Consider the following 20,335-nt stretch of genomic DNA (forward strand, 5'->3'; position numbering starts at 1 on the left):
GCTTATGGCAGATACCGAGGGCTCAAAAGAGCGGAAGCCCTAGAGGAGTATAGAATGTGTAGGGGGGAACTTAAAAGGGAAATTAGGAGAGCAAAAAGGGGGCATGAAAAAACATTGGCAGGTAAAACAAAGGAAAATCCAAAGTTATTTTACAAGTAGAGTAAGTGGATAACTAAGGAAAGAGTAGGGCCCATTAAGGACCATAGTAGTAATTTGTGTGTAGAGCCGGAAGACATAGATAGGGTTCTAAATGAATACTTTGTTTCAGCATTCACAAGTGAGAGGGACGACGTGGGTATGGAAATCAGGCAGGAGGACTAGGATATAATTAAACAAATTAGCATAGAAATGGAGGAGGTTTGAAGCGGTCTGGCAAGCTTAAAAATAGATAAATCTCCAGGCCTGGATGAAACGTATCCCAGGCTGTTGAGTGAGGCAAGGGACGAGATAGCAGGGGCACTGGCAATAATTTTCAATACCTCTCTGGCCACAGGAGAGGTGCCAGAGGACTGGAGGACAGCCAATGTGGTACCATTATTCAAGAAGGGAGGAAGGGATAAACCAAGGAACTACAGGCCAGTCAGTCTAACCTCAGTGGTGGGGAAACTATTGGAAGCAATTCTGAGGGACAGAATTAATCTACACTTGGAGAGGCAGGGATTAATCAAGGACAGTCAGCATGGTTTTGTTAAGGGGAGGTCATGTCTGACCAATTTGATTGAATTTTTCAAGAGGTGACCTTGTGTGTAGATGAGGGCAATGTATTTGACGTAGTCTACTTGGACTTCAGCAAGGTTTTTGATAAGGTCCCGCATGGGAGACTGATAACGAAGATAAGAGCCCATAGGATCCAAGGCAATTTGAAAAATTGGATCCAGAATTGGCTGAGTGGCAGGAAGCAGAGGGTGATGGTCGAGGGATGTTTTTGTGACTGGATGCCTGTGTCCAGTGGGGTTCCACAGGGATCGGTGTTGGGTCCCTTGCTGTTTGTGGTATATATAAACAATCTAGACTTGAATGTAGGACGGTTGATCAGTAAGTTCGCGGATGACACGAAAATTGGTGGGGTGGTAACTAGTGAGGAGGATAGCCTTAGATTACAGAAGGATATAGACAGGCTGGTCAGATGGGCTGATCAGCGGCAAATGGAATTTAATCTGGACAAGTGTGAGGTGATGCACTTGGGCAGGACAAACAAGGCACAGGAATACACGATGAATGGTAGGACCCTGGGAAGTACTGAGGATCAGAGGGACCTGGGTGTGCATGTCCACCGGTCCCTTAAGGTAGCGCGACAGGTAGATAAGGTGGTTAAGAAGGCATATGGGATACTTGCCTTTATTAGCTGAGGCATCGAATATAAGAGCAGGGAGGTTATGCTAGAACTGTATAAAACACTGGTTAGGCCACAGCTAAAGTATTGCATGTAGTTCTGGAATCTGCATTATGGGAGGGGTGATTGCACTAGAGAGAGTGCAGAGGAAATTTACCAGGATGTTGCCTGGGCTGGAGAGTTTTAGTTATGAGGAGAGATTGGATAGACTGGGGTTATTTTCCTGGAGCAGAGGAGATTGAGGAGGGACATGATTGAAGCATATAAAATTATAAGGGGCAAGATAGGGTAGACAACTTTTCTCCTTGGTGGAAGGATCAATAACCAGGGGGCATAAATTTAAAGTAAGGGGCAGGAGGTTTAGAGGGGATGTGAGGAAGAATTTTTTCACCCAGAGGGTAGTGGGAATCTGGAACTCACTGCCTGAAAGGGTGGTAGAGGCAGAAACCCTCATAACATTTAAGAAGTATTTGGATGTGCACTTGCGATGCCATGGCATACAAGGCTATGGGCCTAGTGCTGGAAAATGGGATTAGAATAGTTAGGTACTTGTTTGACCGACACAGACTCGATGGGCCGAAGGGCCTTTTTCTGTGCTGTAGACCTCTATGACTCTATGCTGTCCCCAAGGATGCAGTCTGAGATAAACATCAACTGCTGCTGCAGGACTATCAACTTAGAAAAAATTATTTTTGGTCTGGCCGAAATTTGCTGGTCATCCAGTGCAAGGAGCTGAGGACCGAGTGTTGCAGACTGGCACATTCCAAGATCCAGAACTATGTGTCGAAGGATGCACTAAAGCTTGGTGTAGTCACTGAAAAAGCTCAATGGGGACGGGCCGCTGTCTATGGCCCTCCTTGCCTTGGGATGGAAACCCTGTAAACCCCACAGGCTGTATGCACCAGAGAATATTTGACTTGAAATATAAGTGTACATTGTAATTATAACCTGTGTAGTGAGGCATTCACATGTACTGTATTGAAAGAAACTATATTGCGCTTTATGTAAAGTCGAATTTGAACTGTTATGCAATGTACTTTTACAAATTTTATGAATAAAGTATATTTTGCAAAAAAGTTACTTGTTCACTTAATAGGATTGCCAATACTTTAAAATAATTCCAAAGTTTTTTGTGTCAGGATTCAGGAGAAAAATCACAGGAACATTAAAAAGCATTTTCTTTGAACACTTATTTATTAATTTTAAAAATGTATTGGAATTGGGGCAAAATGGCTGTTCAGTTGGGCAGGACAATTGGTGTTGGGAGGTCTTGCTATAAAATCTCTAGAATAACTTTTTTTCTCCCAAAATATATTTTATTCATAAAATTTGTAAAAGCACATTAAGTAACAAGATGTAGATGGTACATTATGGAGCATTATGCATTATGGAGGGATGTTTAAGTGAGCTGCTTTACCTGGATGGTGTTGAGCTTCTTGAGTGTTGTTAGAGCTGCACTCATGCAGGAAAGTGCAGAGTATTTCATCCCACTCCTGACTTGTGCCTTGTAGACGGCGGACAAATTTTTAGGTGAGTTACTCACCATAGAATTTCCAACTTCTGACCTGCTGTTGTAGCCAAAGTATTTATATGACTGGTCCAGTTAAGCTTCTGGTCAATGGTATCTCCCAAGAAGTTGATGGTCACCTCACTACAGACCTGCTGAGATCAGCTAATTCAGTAGACTTTCAATGGTGCTTAGGACTTTCCTGGACTGTTAAGGCACATGCTCACCTACCAGTACATTTACGCACTGAGCCATTACTAGACATCATAAGAGATTTATTTAATGAATACAACTTCACTTTTTTGAGTAAACTACAAAAAGAAACAAACATTCAAGAACATCGTATTGGCTTATTTCCATCTCAAAATAATTTTAAGGGCTTTTTAATCTTTGAATTAATCTTTTCCAAGCCTTTTTTGCATTCTGTGCAATTAGCTGAACTTTTTTTTAAATGACATAAAAAAGGATATAAATACTGAAAAAAATGAAAATAACCCATAATGTGCAGCTTTTTACAAATAGTGTTTTTTTCTCCTGCATTCTCTCTTCACCAGTTTCCCACAGGCCCATACCTGGGAATGGTTAGCAGGTGGGTCCCGCTCCCTGTGTTGATTTCCCCAAGGACAGCAGCATTTCTGCAGGGCTCATCACGAGACATTTTAACATATTCTGCCCAGTGGGAACAAGGAAGCTCATCTTACACCCCACCTGATTTCATATTCCATTGACCTCAGTGGCCCTGCTCCAGCCAGGCTGACTAGGTTAAAACTCCCCCCTCACTTTTTTTAAAAAACGCAGGCTCCTTTGAGTCCCTTGCATGATCTGTTCATCTGCTCTGTATGTTTATCTAAACATATTGGTTTCAGGACAGTACATGACAGGGGAGGAAAACACAGGATTCCCAACTGTGAATAACTTTGAATTATATATAAATAAATTTAAAAGAAATGTGGGCAGTAGATTCATACCCAACAGAAAGGGGAGAAAAGAAAAGCGTTTCATTTATATTGCCCTTCTCATTCCTTCAGAACATCCCAAAGTACTCCATAACCAACCACTTTTTTGAAATGTAGTGACTGTTACCTAGACAAATGTGGCAGCCAATTTGCACACGGCAAGGTCCACAAACAGACATGTGCTAAATGACCATTTAATATAGTTCTGGTGTCATTTATTGAGAGAAAAATGTTGGCTAGCACATCAACAAAACTCCAGCTCACCTCAAAATAGTTCCATGGTACTTTTCACATATATGTGAAGACATACAAGAACGCTAAGCAACACATCAGGCAATACTGTACTGAAGTTTCAGCCTAGATTTAGTACACAAGTCTCTAGAGAGGGCCTCCCAAACTATGGTTGTGACTTCCCAGTAGGATCACAAGGCACGATTTTGGGGTCATGTGCTCCAAGGCAGCAATGGCTGCCGTGGAGCTCAGACTGATGTCTGACACCTGCAAGGCCCATTTAAATCCTCATGTTTCTTTCTATTGCTGGGCGTGGCGTGGCCTAATCAACTGCTCTTTGAGGCCCAATTGGGCTGCTGCTGCAAAAAAATCCTGTTCCGTTTTTTTTTGCAGAAACCCTGCCTTTTCATCAACTTTCCCAACACCCTACTCCAGTTTCCCACTTAACAACTGAAACCTCCTGCTCCTGCTCAGCAACTCTCATTGCCATGCTCCCACCATTCCCAACCTCCCCCCACCCCCACCAACTTTTCGCTCTGGGGGTCACACAAAGTCTGAGGCATTAAAATGGGGTCACACTAGGAAAATGTTTGGAAAGCACTGCCCTAGAGGTTACTTAAACTTTGGGACATTTCTGCCAGGTCTTTCAAGATGCTATTTAATGCAAGTCTTTCTTCGTTCATGCGTGCATGCCTTCAAACAATTTTTTTTAAAAATTTCCAGCCAGCTGGGACAGGAACCATGAATCTGAAATGAAAGGCTGCCTGGCAATTTTAATGTGGTTTACATCTTTTAATTGCAACTGTGCGGCTCAACAAGGACAACGTATTACAAGAGATTCAAATTAAAAGATGATTTGAATGCTAACAAATGCAGTAGAATTGCCTGGTCGATGCGTGGTGCTCAAGGCAATCTTGCTAAGATCTGATGGATCTAAAATATCCCATGGCACTATTTCAAAGAACAGGAGAGTTCTTCCTGGTGTCCTGGCAACATTTATCTCTCAACCAACATCAATAAAACAGATTATCTGGTAATTATCACATAGTTTTTTGTGGGACCTTGCCGTGTGCATATTAGCTGCCACATTTCCTACATTGCAACAGTGCGCACATTTCAAAAGTACTATATAAATGCAAATCAGTCAGCCAGTCTTTCTTTCTGTGTAATCATCATTGTTTTGTAGATAAATATGGAATCATTTTGTACACAGCAAGGTCCAACAAACGGCAATGAGATGAATCATTGAATAATTAGTTTTTGCTGACATCAGGTGAGATGAACATTGGCTAGTATACTGTAAGAACTTCTATGTTCTTCTTCAAATTGTGCTATGGGCTCTCTCACATCCAAATGAAAATGAAAAATGGCACTTCTGACAATGCAGCACTCTTGGTACTGCACTGAAGTATTAGCCCAGTTGTCCTAGAGTGCAGCTTCAACCCAGAACCTTCTTACTCTGAGGGAGAGGCAATCATGTTACTAGCTGAGTCAAGCTAATACTAGAAATTGTGTTTATAAATGTTAAGTAGACACAAGACCGAACTTCTCCATGAGCTGCTCCGCCAAAGGGTAAATTGTTACTACTGGTTGAATATGCTGGTAACATATTATCAAAACACAAAAGACTACGAAAGTAACAGTAGTGCCACAAAAACATGTTTTATGTCAAATCATTTTTAATCCAGCGTCTGGAAAGCTGAACTGAACTTTTAAAAACAAAGACTTTTTAAAAACAGAGACTAAGGGCGAATTTTCTGTTCTGGAGACAGAGCGAAGTGGCAGGTGGGAAATTTGACATGATTCCTACTGGGCGGTGGGATAGGTGAACACGTGTGATCTTCCATTTTCCAGCTCATTAATTATGCATCAGCGAGGAGCTTGGAAGATTTCGTGGCGGGTGGGCAGGAAGTCACCCCCCCCCCCCCCCCCCCCGCATTGTTACCTCATGGAGTCGAAAATCCTGGCACCATACTTAAACGACACCAGCTCAGACATTCACTGATTGCAGGTCAGGAGCTCCACATTACTCCTCCAGAATCCTTGCAGCCACAACTTGTACTAGAGAAGCTTGCAGATGTGAGCAACCACATCCTGGGATATACGAGGGTGCTTCCAACATTGCCTTTTGCTCATCTCTAGACATAAACACAGCTGGCAATACACCCATGTTAGGGCAATGCTCGCTGTTGCAGTGGTCCATGTTCACTAGCCTCTTGACCTTATAGGGGCCCTGCTGCCTCTTGTTGCTCAGGCCCTTGCTCCTCATGGCCCTGTACCAACCAGTGATGGGTCCTCCATCTCCTCATCCAGATGAGAACCATTACCAAGGCAAGGCTGCCTGCAGCCTGCATCATCAACACCTCAGTGTATGTGTGAACAAACTGAAGTGATAAATTTAGTGTGCATGTCCTTTACAGGTTTCCCTCAATTTCAAAGCCAGTAGGCAAGTGCTAAGCCCTTCTCCTGGCCTCCGTCTAGACATGGCATCCTCACCCCACCCCTTCCAAGTAAAGGACATCCTGGGGGACCAGAGATAGAAGTTCCTCCCCTTCATACATGAATGCGTATGAAGACATTGCTCTTTGACCACGGTGATGAGAGCCATGTGCAAGAAGCCTCACGTGGTCACTTTTCCACTCGCCTCCACCACCCTCAAAACTACAGCGAGACCATTGCCTTGGCAGTACAGAAGACTAAACGCATGATTCATTGTCAGCCATGACCATTTACCTGGAAGGATGGAGGTTTGGAGTCACGATTTGGCTGCCCTCCACCAGCTGTGCCCCTTGGAGGCATCCATCTCCCTCCCCCTCTGCCACTGACTGCAGCCGATGGCAAATGGCTCAGAATGAACAGCAGCTCCACACCTTGCTGGGATCTCAATGTTTTGAGATCCATGAGTCGAGAAGAAACCTGCTGAAATGTGGGCTTCACCATAGAGAGAAGAACTCAAGTGAGCACCTTTGACAACCAGTTGCCTCATGATTATTAGGGTGTCCCTTTAGTCAGTCAATTGTGTTGATATTGCACTCCACCCACTTGAAAAGACTCTCTTCCCAATTCAAGGATTCACATGTAAAGGGCGACTGTGTTGTCAAGAGCAACCTTAAGAAAATGGTGCATGTAACTTTTCAGAAATGCTCCAACATCATCTACCCTCCTGTCACCCACCAACTTCCACCCATCACCATAGACCCATCGAATATCATCATTCCTCTCCTTTCTGTCACCCTTGAACCTCCCCACATTACCTTGGACCCTAAAACAATCCACCTCCATGTGCCTTTTCTCCCCTCAGATCCGATACCTGTTATTGTCCCAATACCCAACCTGACACTGCCCCCTTCCGTTATCTGAGCCACTTGCTTGTCCCTCTGTGACCCATCCAATTAGATCGTCATCTACCAGACTCTAACCCTGCCACTCTACTGCATCACACATCTATTGTTCCTTCCTACCACCAGTACCCTGAGTTCTCCCCACATCGACCCCAGTGTTGATACAAACAATCCCACCCACTAAAACACACACCCTTTTCTCAAACACCCCCCTTCCCCCGTAAGCTCGCCTCCCCTGTCCAGCCTTGGCGCAGCTTGTGATACATGCTCCCAAAATCTTGCAGCAACACTCTTAAAGGTAGGCAAAAGCAGCATCTACGTACCTCAAAGTCATTGTAGTGAAGCTCACCAGGTGCAGCAGGGAAACCACTGGTGTGGCACTTAATTTGGAGGGGGAACGTATTTCGGCAAGGTGGCCTTTTAATGAGCATTTATGAGATGCAAATGAATGCAATGTGGTTCCCAATATAGATCAGCGGGAAACTTGAGCCACCTATAGCCAGTCATCAAAGTTGGGAAAACAAAATTCCAAATTAATTTCCCACCTGCGGGAAACTGACTTTTCCCATCATGTCAAATTTAGTGTCCCCACCCGCCATGATTCCCACTGCTGACAGGAGTGGAAAATTTCACCTGAAGTGTGACTTGATCTCACATCCAAAGATGGTTACCTGATTTGCATCACTGTACACTCCACATTCCAATCCACTGAGATGGAGACAGCATGTCTGCAAAGACCCATCAAGGTCAATGACCTCAGGAGAATACGTGTGAGCCCAATTAGCAAAGCATCAAGACAATCACCAGGATATTCAACACGGGGTTCCCGGACATGAACTCATCAAGCTACAATCGGAATAAACCCAATCATTTGAAAAATGGAACCCTGGCTGAGAGAGGAGATTCCCAGACATTAACTGATTAAATTGCAAGGGGAATACAATAGTAATGACTGTGTTTGAATCACTGGGTGACGGTCATGTGATCGGCCTACTCTTTTGTGTTTAAGCTTCTGCTTTCTCTGCAGTAAGAGGACAAGCAGCTGAGATGTTGACAAGAGAATACTCGAATGGGCTCCCTCCTTCCTCACTCTCTCACACACTCACTCTCCAAGCCACTTCTACAAGCTTTCAAACCCTGTTTGCCAACCGTGACTACCCAGGGATGCCCTTGCTGTGGACAGAAACTTCTTGAAGCAAATCATTCATTCCTGCAATGTTGGCATTGCTGGCAAGGCAGCCATTCACAACTCATCCTTAGCTGCCCTTCAGCAGTGGGTGTCCCATTCTTGAACTGTTGAGGTCCATGTGGTGAAGGCACTCTCACAATTGTATAGGGTAGGGAGATTTATGGTTTTGAGACAGTGACAATAAAGGAATGGTGAAATACGTGCAAGTCAGGATGGCATGTGACTTGAAACAGAGCTTCAAGGTGATGATGTTCCCATCCACCTGCTGCCCTTGTCCTTCAAGTTGATGAAGGTTTATGTGGTGTAGGTACTGCTGTTAGTGAGCCAGTGGTTGTTGGGGGGAGGGGGGGTGTTATTTAGGTGAGTGGGTGTGGTGGCAATCAAGTGCCCTGCTTTGTCCTACATGGCATCGAGCTTCTTGAGTTTTGTTGCAATTGCACCTATCCGGAAAACTGGCGAGTTCTATTACACTCCATGATTTATGCGTTGTAGGTGGTAGAGAAATTTGGGGGGATTAGGAGGCAAACCACTTGCTGCAGAATCCCTAGCCTCAGACCTGTCCCTGTAGCCATGCTAATTGAATGGCTGGCCAGTTCAGTTTCTGGTCAATGGTGACCTCCAAGGATCTGGATAGCGGGAGACTTGACAAAGACAATGCCATTGAATATCAAAGGCTAGACTCTCTCTTATTGGGACTAGTCTTTTGCATGGCACTTCTGTGGCATGAATGTTACTTGCTACTTTTCAATTCAAGCCTGGATGCTGTTCAAGTCTTTTTGGATGCATGCATGGACTGCTTTGTCATTTGAAATATTGCAAATAGAGCTGAACACTGTGCAACCACTGCTGGTGATCACCTAATGGCTTCTGCTGTAAGTTGTGTGGACATTGAATGAAGACACCATTGGACTTGGCTGGGATGCCTCTATAGTGCTACAGCTGTGTGAATTATTCTCTCACCTAACACATGGGGAAAAAAATGTAGACAAAGTAAAAAATAGTGCTTAGTATCTGAAGAATCGTATTGTAGTAGGTTCAGCACCTCCAAGAGAGGTGGGAAAAGGAGGAAGAAACTTGGAAAAAAATAAAAAGCTGAGTGATATTATAAATAAAGATGCCTCGACCTGTATTTAAAGCAAGGATTTTGATGAGTATAATGGTGCATGTACATTTATGTTGGTGTTAGCATATCAGCATCACTGTGTGAAACAGACTCTAATTACATGAAATGTCATGTCAAAACATACATTAAATTAAATTTTAATAAAACCAATTGTTTAAAAGCAGGCAACTGACAAAAGGTCTATTACAAAGCTTCGCCAGTGTGAAAAAACAGAACACTGACAGCTCAAAAGAACATCTGACACGTAACCCAGCAAGCCATGTCTCACCAATCAGCACTCCCTTCACAGAACCAATGAAACAACTCCTAGTGCAACCTGACACCACACAGGTGAGACAAAAAAACACCTGTTGCTAACTTCAAAACTACACAAAGAAAACCTCTAAAAACAACTAAATGAAATCATACACCATATTATACTGATATATATCAGCATTGCCCCTGTATGGTCTTGTCTTTTATTCAATGTGTGCAAAGTTGTGTCTCAAACTTAGCAAACACAACGCTGAAGGAACTACGGGTAGAACTTCTGATGTGAACTTTGCCCATCAAACTGAAGGTGCTCATATGACATTCCTGTGTGCTTTTTTAACACATGTGTCAGCTTGTTTGTTTTAAAAGGGTTAACACCTGTGGAAAAATAATATACACACACAATGCAGCATTAATGCATTAAACAAGATAAGAATCCTTTCGTATTCATTCATGGGGTGTGGACATTTCTGGCAAGGCCAGTATTTATTGCCCACCCCCTGTTGCCAATGATAAGGTGCTCGTGAGCCACCTTCTTGAATTCAACTGATTAGCTAGCTAGGCCATTTTAGAGGGCAGTTAATCCTCAACTATATTGTTGTGGGATTGGAGCCAAATATAGGCCAGACCAGATAAGGACAGCAGATTTGCTTTCTTAAAGGTTATTAGTGAGCCAGATGTGCTTTTACGACAATGTGGTAATTTCATTGTCACTATTAGTGATACTAGTTTTTTATTCCAGATTTATTTAATGAAATTTAAATTCCCAAACTGGTGTGGTGGGATTTTGAACTCATGGTTCCAGATTGTTAGTGCTGGCCTCTGGAATACTAGCCTCGTAACATAACCACTGAAACGGGTACCACCCAATGAGCAACTGGGAGGCCTGAGACCAGCTCAAGATTGGGCCAGAATTGTACCTTGGGCTAACATTATCAGTGCCTGTCACATGGGGAAAGGTCGCTGTCTAAGCCCTTTCTGCCATAGTGCACTGAGAGGCTGGGAACGGTTTAGAGCCCCTCGGGCTGTACAGCTCACAATGAATGTATGCATTGAATACTAATTGTATTATAATTGTATTGAAGCACCTCAGAGTGGAACATGATGTATGTTGATAACTTCAATACCATTGTCTGATTGTCTCATTGGCCATATTGAAATGATTGTAATATTCATTGATTGTATTGATGCACCTCGTGATCCATGTGAAAAAGTTGAATCTGATTGTACTTTTTGTGATGGCGATTTTGAAATGTTTTGTAATGTTCTTCCAGAAATTTTATGAATAAAGTATATTTTTCAAAAAAAAAATCAGTGCCTGTCACATCTCCACAGGCAGCTCACCTATTTTAAAAAGGTGAATTTTATGCCACTTACCTCATTGCTAGCCGTCCAAAGGTAAATCTTTGGGTGGGGGATGGAATGGCAATGTTGGAGGGGGAATACTGTGGTGTTGACTGGTGTTGAATGGGACTCAAAGCCGATAAATCCCCAGGGTCTGATAATCTACATCCCAGTGTACTAAAGGAAATGGCCATGGAAATAGTGGATGCATTGGTTGCAATCTTCCAAAATTCTGTAGATTCTGGAACAGTCCCGACAGATTGGAGGATTGAAAATGTAACCCCAGTATTTAAAAAAGGAGGGAGGGAAAAAATATGGAATTACAGACCGGTTAGTCTAACATCAGTGGTACCGAAAATGCAAGGTTATAAAGATGTAATATGCCTATCATAAAGATGTAATAACAGGACACTTAGAAAATATCAACGGGATTAGACAAAGTCAACATGGATTTATGAAAGGGAAATCATGTTTGACAAACCAACTGGAGTTTTTTTTGAGAATGTAACCAACAGAATAGATAAGGGAGAACCAGTGGATATGGTATATTTGGATTTTCAGAAAGCTTTTGATAAAGTCCCACATAAGAGATTAGTGTGTAAAATTAAAGCATATGGGATTGGGGGTAATATATTGGCATAGATTGGGAATTGGTTAGCAGACAGGAAACAGAGAGTTGGAATAAATAGGTCTTTTTCCGAATGGCAGGCGGTGACTAGTGGGGTACCGCAGGGATCAGTGCTTGGGCCCCAGCTATTCACAATATATATCAATGATTTGGACAAGGGAACAAACCGTAATATTTCCAAGTTTGCTGGCGACACAAAACTAGGTGGGAATGTGAGTGGTGAGGAGGATTTTAAGAGGCTTCAAGGCAATTTAGACAAGTTGAGTGAATGGGCAAAATACATGGCAGATACCGTATAACGTGATAAGTGTGAAATTATCCACTTTGGTAGGAAAAACAGAATGGCAGAGTATTATTTAAATGGTGATAGATTGGGAAATGTTGATGTACAAAGGGACCTGGGTGTCCTTGTACACCAATCACTGAAAGCAAGCATGCAGGTGCAGCAAGCAGTTAAGAAGGCAAATGATATGGTGGCCTTCATTGCAAGAGGACTTGAGTACAGGAGCAAGGATGTCTTACTGCAGCTATACAGGGCCTTGGTGAGACCGCACCTAGAGTATTGTGTGCAGTTTTGGTCTCCTTACCTAAAAAAGGATATACTTGCTATAGAGGGAGTGCAGCGAAGGTTCACCAGACTGATTCCTGAGGTGGCAGGATTGTCGTATGAGGAGAGATTGGGCTGATCAGGCCTATATTCATTGGAGTTTAAAAGGATGAGAGGGGATCTCACTGAAACATAAAATTCTGACAGGGCTGGAGAGACTGGATGCAGGGATGATATTTCCTCTGGCTGGGGGGCATCTAGAACAAGGGGTCACAATCTCAGGATATGGGATAGGTCATTTAGGACTGAGATGAGGAGAAATTTCTTCACTCAGAGGGTGGTGAACCTGTTGAAGTCTCTACCACAGAGGACTGTGGAGACCAAGTCACTGAATATATCTAAGAAGGAAATAGATTCCTTGACTCTCAAGGCATCAAGGGGTATGAGGGGAGAGCAGGAGATAGAGGATCAGCCATGATCATATTGAATGGCGGAGCAGGCTCGAAGGGCCGAATGACCTACCCCTCCTTCTATTTTTCTATGTTTCTATGCTGAGGGAATATTTCAGCTCCTTCTGACACAAAGGATGTTTAAAGAAGAACATTTTAAAACTCACTTTGTTGGAAGCCGCTAGTCATGCCACAAGCGCAGCTTTTATATTCCTCATTAATATCCAATTTCCCAGAGGAAGGCTAGAACAAGCATTGGGCCATTTACACATGCAACGAAGGAATGTGTGAAAAATGGCCCAACTGAATATCAAGTCAGATGTCTAGCAGGTATGATTTAGGCAAGGGACGTTGGTCCCTAAAATTGGCCATCGTTGTGACTGTTTTATGCCCGTAAGATCCAATTTCTACCCCAGTAATTCAGAGTAGTCAAAAAATGCAGGAACAGTTCTCACCTTTAGTTTACACAAAAGAGGCACTGGGTCATTCATAGATTCATAGACCAATATTTTCATAGGTCTGTGATACTGGAGGTTTTCTGGAGGGTAGGTTGTTTATGCTTAAGATTAAAGATATTAGAGGGAAACACCCGCCTGGGGTCTGAAGTTCTTGTGCCACAGTGAAATGAGGCTGGCGACTCCAAATCATGATCGTCTCTCCACCACTTAGACAGGTGTTCAGCTGACACATTCCTCTGGTCTGTCATCCAGGAGTCAAATCCACCTAATACTACCCTCCAACTTCAGCTCAGCATACTACAGCGGAGAATACAAAAAAAAACACATCCCAGAAAAAGCCCATCCAGTCTCTTTTTGCTCAATTCCTACCTCAGTTCCATAAATTGTTATCTTCCTAGAGGCTAGCTTTTCAGTGAAGGCCACCATTGTAAAAGCTGCTGTCACTCCTTCCTCAAATTCCATATTGACAACCTGGCAAAAAGATTCAATTAGTGAGAACTTAGTAATCTTCAGGGTACAAAAAGGGACCAATGTGGTTTCCAGCCTGTAGCTGGATTTGAGTTTCTTCCAGAAGTACCTGTGCCTCACAATATCTGCTTATTGCCCCATTTATATTTCAAAACACCGACATGCAATAACCATCATGATGGAATAGTTTATTGCACAACTTTACATGAAAGTATTTATATTGTACTGTATAATAAATCATCCTAAGATCAGGACTGTAGAGAAATTATTAGAATGCATTGCCATAATTGAAGCTGAAGGTATTGAAGTTGAACGGATCATAATTATTCAAGATGGAATTATATAAACCATTTGAAGTAGTAAAGTATTAAAGGATAAAGAAACCAGAAATAGGCATGGAACCAGTAGAGGTACAGGTGTAATAGACTGCTGAAATTTCTACAATTCCAAGTGTTTATGTACTATAGAATGCACAGATATATCATTCATAGGTCCTTGTGACAGCTTATATTACTGTACTGCTTATTTATAAAACTTAAATAAAGCTAGAACGTAATAAGAATTCAAGAATGTACTTACCTGATGGGTGACAACATCATTATCGCATTCGTAAACACACCTCCCATATGGGCCATCACGAAGTGCCTTCGTAACTGATTCAATGTCAACAATGGACCCTTCACAGATCACCGAGATGGGCCAACCTTTTTCACCCTGCTCAATAAAAAAAAGTAGAACCCTTCACTGACATTTCCTCCTTCCCATCAACAGCACCACTGTTGCATGCCCCCACTATCAACATATTAGGGATCACCATTGACCAAAAGCTTAAATGATGAACACTGTGGCTACAAGAGGAGGTCAGAGGCTGGGTCCCCTGCAACAACTGGCTCACCTCCTGATCCCTTGAAGCCTCTCTACCATCTATGAGGCTCAAATCAGGAGTTTGATGGAAAACTCATCATTATATTAGATGGGTGCCATTGCAACAACACTCAAGAAGCTTGACACCACCCATGGCAGAGCAGTTTTCTTTATCTACTTCACACCTTAGATCCAGTATGTACGATCTACAGGATGCACTGTTGCAACCCAATATGGTGCTATCGACAGCTCAGAGAAACTAGTGATGGGCAATAAATGTAACCTTGCCAGTGATATGCATTTACAGAGAATTACCAAAAGGTACAAGATCCAGCTGAATGGAGGAAGGTTACCAACTGAGTCAATGATGTTACTCAGCTCCCTTTTAACTGACTGTAAATGAGTAAGGTGTGTGCTGCTGTCAGAAGGAAGGTTAATTTCCCCACAGTTCTTGTGCAGCAACCTCCCCCTCTAGGATATACCATTTCAAGCACTGTGCACAGCCATTGCCTTTTAGCACACACTGTTATTGTGTTGATGCTGTCGGACAACCTTTTCTTGAAGGTGGGTGTGACAGCAGAGGATCAGCCAACAGATGCTATAGTGCCAAACTAGTGATCCTCTGCTGTCATGCACTTTTTATTAATGGAGTTAGCGGCCCAGTTAAAGAGTTAACATAATATGGCTACTTCCTGGATAATAGCCATTGACATAGAATTACATAGGATATACGGCACAGAAACAGACAATTGGCCCAACCAATCCATGCTGGTGTTAATGCTCCACCCCAGTGTTCTCCCATCTTTTGTCATTTAAACCATCCATTCCTTTCTCCCTCATATACTTAGCACTTTTCTCAGACAAATATCACCACCTTCAACACCTCTTTGACCCTTTTGTCTGTGACATCTTTTGATTATCTGCTCATCTCCACAATCACCACACTCTCAATGTCTCTCTCCCCCCACCCCCCCACCTCCCCCCCCCACCTCCACCCCCCCCCCCCCCCACCTCCCCCTCCCCCCCCCCCCCAACCCACCCACCTTAAACCAATTTATATTTCTCCCTTCTTTTAACTATGCTTCAGTTCTGCCGAAGGGCCATGAAGGCTCGAAACGTTAACTGATTTCTTCTCCGCCGATGCTGCCAGACCTGCTGAGTTTTTCCAGGTAATTCTGTTTTTGTTTTCCCTCATATACTTGTCTAACTTCCCCTTAAATGCATCTATACTAGTTGCTTCAAACACTCTCTGTGGTAGTGAGTTCTCACCACTCTTTGCGTAAAGAAGTTTCTTCTAAATTCCCTATTGGATTTTTTGGTGACTCTCTTATATTGATGACCTTTAGTTATGCTCTTCTCTACAAGAGGAAGCATTCTTTCTGTATCTACTCTATCAAAACATTTCATAATTTTAAGTACCTCTATTAGGTCACTCCTCAGCCTTCCTTTTTCAAGAGACAAGAGACACAGCCTGTCAATTCTTTCCTGATATGTACACCCAATGTATACCCAATGATGATCTAGTGGTCACATGCCATGAAAGTATTAATCCAGTGTAAACTCCTTCTGCTCATGAAGGCCATGGGGTTAAATGAAAAGCCATGACGACCACATGGGTGTCATCTACAATACTTTGTATTTCCCAAAATGTGCACCACAGACTGCCTGAAATGATATGCATCTTATGTGGTAGCTTGTAAGTTTGTGGAGTAAGAAAGCTTTTCTCTTTTGCCAGAAGAGTCATCCCTGATCTAGATGTTGTATGAAGATTGGGCCTCAGATGTCACAGTTCTGAAGCAAGCTGTCTTGTGAAGCAAAGATGACGAATATAGGACTCCAATGACTAGTTCAGATTCAGGTCCCTAGGTAGTAACTGGAATGGCCAGAGCACCTTGAGGAGTCACTGCATTCAATTATGCAGTGCATTTGGAACCCCCAGAGGAATACCCATTGTCACCTCTAAAGGTGTTATACCAAAGCAAGCTTTAACCAAAAATAATAAAGAAAACTAAATATACAGAAAGGAATAAAGGCCCCAGAAAAACCAACTAGTCTAGAGCCAAAATGTAATGTAACATACACAACATAACAAAAACATATTTTTTAAAATACTTATTTGCTCCTTTTAAGAGACCTGCTCAAGTTCCCAAACAATCCAATTTCTAGAATGTGCGATAAATGGAGCCTCACCAAAGCCATAAAATCCAGGGCCTGTCCAGCAACAAAAGTCGAAATATTTTAATGAGGTTGCTCAAGTTGCTAGCAAGCCTCATATGAAATGCAGAATTTGATGCATTTGCACTGACTACCAGGGGTTGGATTTAGACAGATGCAGCCCCCCCCCTCACTTGCTCCTTGCTGCTGTCAATGCTGACTGCCAGCGTAAATAAGGTAGTGTTTTATTTGTTGTGAATATTGAAAAGGCTGAATAAAGAGAGCTGGCTGGGCCACCGGTCCTCTATTGAAAGTGATTTAATACAGTATGTTATCTGACACAAGGGGACAAAACTGTTTAAACAATATTTGGAGTCCTGCTAATTGGATCATACAGTTTCCTTTTGGCCTTTTCTTTCCTATCAAGTTTGCCCTTTTTCTATATACGGTGTTCCACCTGGTAGAGATAGTGCCAGGCTACTACAATGCAATCCTAAAGAGACAGGCTTCGCTGTCGACCGCCTGAGCTTGACCAGATTCACCAGATGTCCTCTTATACTGGCACAGACAGATCAGTCATGCTCAGCAGCTGCGTGATGAGCATCCCCTTGCTCTCCTGGCAGAAGGCAAGGGCTTTTGTGCTGCTCTGTTCAAACCCCGGCCTTTTGCTCTCTCATTCAGGTTCCTTTTTTAATGTCCATTTGTCATTCATGCAGTATTAGGGGGCCCGCACAAGTTTAACGAGCAGATGGCCACATTTGTGTAGCCTGTAAAAACTTTGAACAAAGGAGTCCTTAATTGTATGACCTTTATACTATTAGTCTGACAAAGGCAAAGACCTTCTCCATGGTAACAGATTTATTCCTGTGCTTTTGTTACATTGATGTTAGTTCCTTATGTAGCTGTATTTCTGATAGCAGGCTACACGAGTTAAAGAAACTCGAGGCTGATAAAAAGGCACTTTATCAAGATTGTGGAAGGGTTTTGGTCAGCACAGCCATTCCAATTTATGACAATTGCACATTAATCATTCAGTAGATATTAATTCTCCGATTTTCTTTGTGAATGCAACATGTAACTGAACCATATAGACTAGGGCGGTCCTAAGGCTTGATTTCTGATCTGTGATGAGTCAGTTGGTTTAAACCAGGAGGATACTACAGCATTGTAAGTAGTCTCAGGCCCTATGGTCTAGACTGGAAAGATGAAAATCAGCCTGGGAGCCTACTCCTGATTATCATTCAATGACTCCTGTGTAAAAGCTCGGATGCACACACATCAGTTAGGGGAAGGATCAGGCTCATTTGTGGGGCTCAGTTGGGGTAGAAAAGCTTGCTAACAATCAGGTGTCAGGACTGCATTATTCAACAGGCTTCGGGATCCCACCATCAGGACCAAATTGGGATCCCGAGTCTGCATTTGCTAGCAGCAAGACCAACACTGCAATCTTCCCGGAGTGGCTTCTTAATTGGCCACCTCTGCATTCGCTGCCCTGTTAAGGACGGCCGTCAAGTTCTCAATCATACAGGCCCTTGAGGGGGTTGGTTCCAAAGCAAAAGTAAAATTAGGATGGACAAGGTCATTAGGCCCCTTCAGAGGGATCGTTTAGGCCACGTGTGGGGCCTTTCCTGCCAACAGCCCGTCATTGGGGCATGGGGCCTTGGTCTCCAATGACCCCATGGCCTGCCACAGGGAGGCCAACTCCAATGAGTTGGAGGCCTCTGTGCGTAGTGTTGGGCACTCCGATGGGAGCAAAATGCCAGCGAGGCGGCAAAATTGGCTGGCCGCCTCCATGGAGTGGGCAGCTGATCCTATTCCCAGCCCCTTCCTGGAAAGTGGCAGGGATACTTCAGAGAGCTGTCCCAACACATCACTCCTCTTATTTTCCCAGCCTGCCCTGCTCACCACCCCAGGGCTAGGAGAATTCAGCCCTCACTGTCTAGAAGCATACATAAAGAATGGCTGCTTGAGTCAAGTATACAAAGTCAATTTGTGCCCAATCTGTTCACCACAAGTCAGTAATCGCCATCAGAAGAGGGGAGAAAAGTGAAAAACAAAATTTTTCTTTTGTTCTTGGTAAATCTGACCATAACTCACTCACCGATTTTTTTGCTTATGAGGGGTATTGTTGGCTTCATTAGGTTAAATAAAATTCCAATTATATGCTTCACTACTTCCCTGGTGAGTAGAGGCACTGCCTGATATATCAAGTCATGCAGATCAAGATGTCACACATTCAATCCTTCATCTGGATTTTGTTAGCTGATCTCAGATAGGGGAACAATAATTTATTGTGTAATATACCATGGGCTGGATTTTACGGGTGTCAGCCTGTCCCCGTGAACCTGGAAGAAGCCCGACCCACAGCCATAACACACTGTCGGCAAGCTAAACAAGCTCACAGTGGGACTTCCACCCCTCCGTGGATAGGAAGTCCCACCCTTGAGAGCTGCTGGCCAATCAGATTGGCTGACAGCTCTGGCAGTTTTGGAAGCACCACAGCTGAATAGCGGGCGCTGCCAGGACTGAAAGGAGCAGCAGGATGAAGAACGATGGCTGCCAGAGACAGGCAAGTCTGTCTCCTTTAGGGAGGGGTGGGATCCGAAAGCCCGATGGTAGGGGCAGTGTGGGGGATTTTGGAGACCAGGCGGTGAAGAAGGAAGGGTGCCCCCGATGCACAGAGGCTCCCCTCGAATGATTTGGCCCCCGCCCCTTCTAGCTTTTTTTTCAACTTGGCCTCAAAAAATGGACTGCTCAATCTTGCCTGCCTGCTCACGCCAACCGTTTTATAGCATGGGTAGCGTAATACCCTGGTCAATTGGCTTGATAACAAGCTTGATTGACCTTTAATTATTTATTTTAAAATAACGGACGGCCGGGCACCCCTCATATTTTACGTACCTCCCCCCGCTGAAAACACGCCTGGCGTGGAGCCATGAAATCCAGCCCCATGTTCCCTGTGTCCCTGTGTAAATACGCAGCTGAAGAGGGAGAGGTGGGTCCAAATCAATCAGGTAAGGAGAGAGGGGTAGCCTAAAAGATTATAAGCTCTGCTTTATATCCCAAGCCCTTCCACCAGAGACATGCAGGGTTCTTAAACAGAGGCAGAGTTGTAATTTAGTATCCTCTATCTGCCCAGTCTAATGTTTATAAATCTACTCACATTCTTGACACCTTCCAGATAAAGTTTCTTGGCAGAGTATGGACAGCACTTCTCCACAGCACAATCCAAGCATCGGTCAGCAGCACCTTCAGGCTGGATAGAAAAGGGAAAATTGTTAGTTCTTTTAGTTACTATTGTCTCCACCTATACAAAGACTTGGCAATCTACTACTAAACAGCACACAAGTGCAATACTATAACACAATAAAACAGTGACATTATTCTCTCAACGACCTAGAGGATACTAATACTAAGCCAGGCTTCACCAACCCACGTTCCATGGGCCGTATCCAGCCCCTGAAGCTTCTCCATGTGGTCCCAAGCCAGTT

At 43.5% G+C, this 20,335-nt stretch overlaps 1 protein-coding gene across 2 annotated transcripts in view; it reads right to left on the minus strand.

The window, feature by feature from the left end:
* Positions 1-20,335, minus strand: part of LOC144690448 (putative oxidoreductase YteT) — a 264,733-nt gene that overhangs the window by 84,487 nt on the left and 159,911 nt on the right. For both annotated transcript variants that reach the window (XM_078557962.1, XM_078557961.1), the window contains exons 10-12: positions 20,008-20,100; positions 14,406-14,540; positions 13,728-13,829 (exon numbers count right to left, since the gene is read on the minus strand). In XM_078557962.1, coding sequence (XP_078414088.1) covers positions 13,728-13,829; positions 14,406-14,540; positions 20,008-20,100 — 330 coding nt within the window. The remainder of the gene's footprint in view (positions 1-13,727; positions 13,830-14,405; positions 14,541-20,007; positions 20,101-20,335) is intronic.

Source organism: Cetorhinus maximus, chromosome 15 (assembly GCF_964194155.1).
Source record: "Cetorhinus maximus chromosome 15, sCetMax3.hap1.1, whole genome shotgun sequence".
NCBI lineage: Eukaryota > Metazoa > Chordata > Chondrichthyes > Lamniformes > Cetorhinidae > Cetorhinus > Cetorhinus maximus.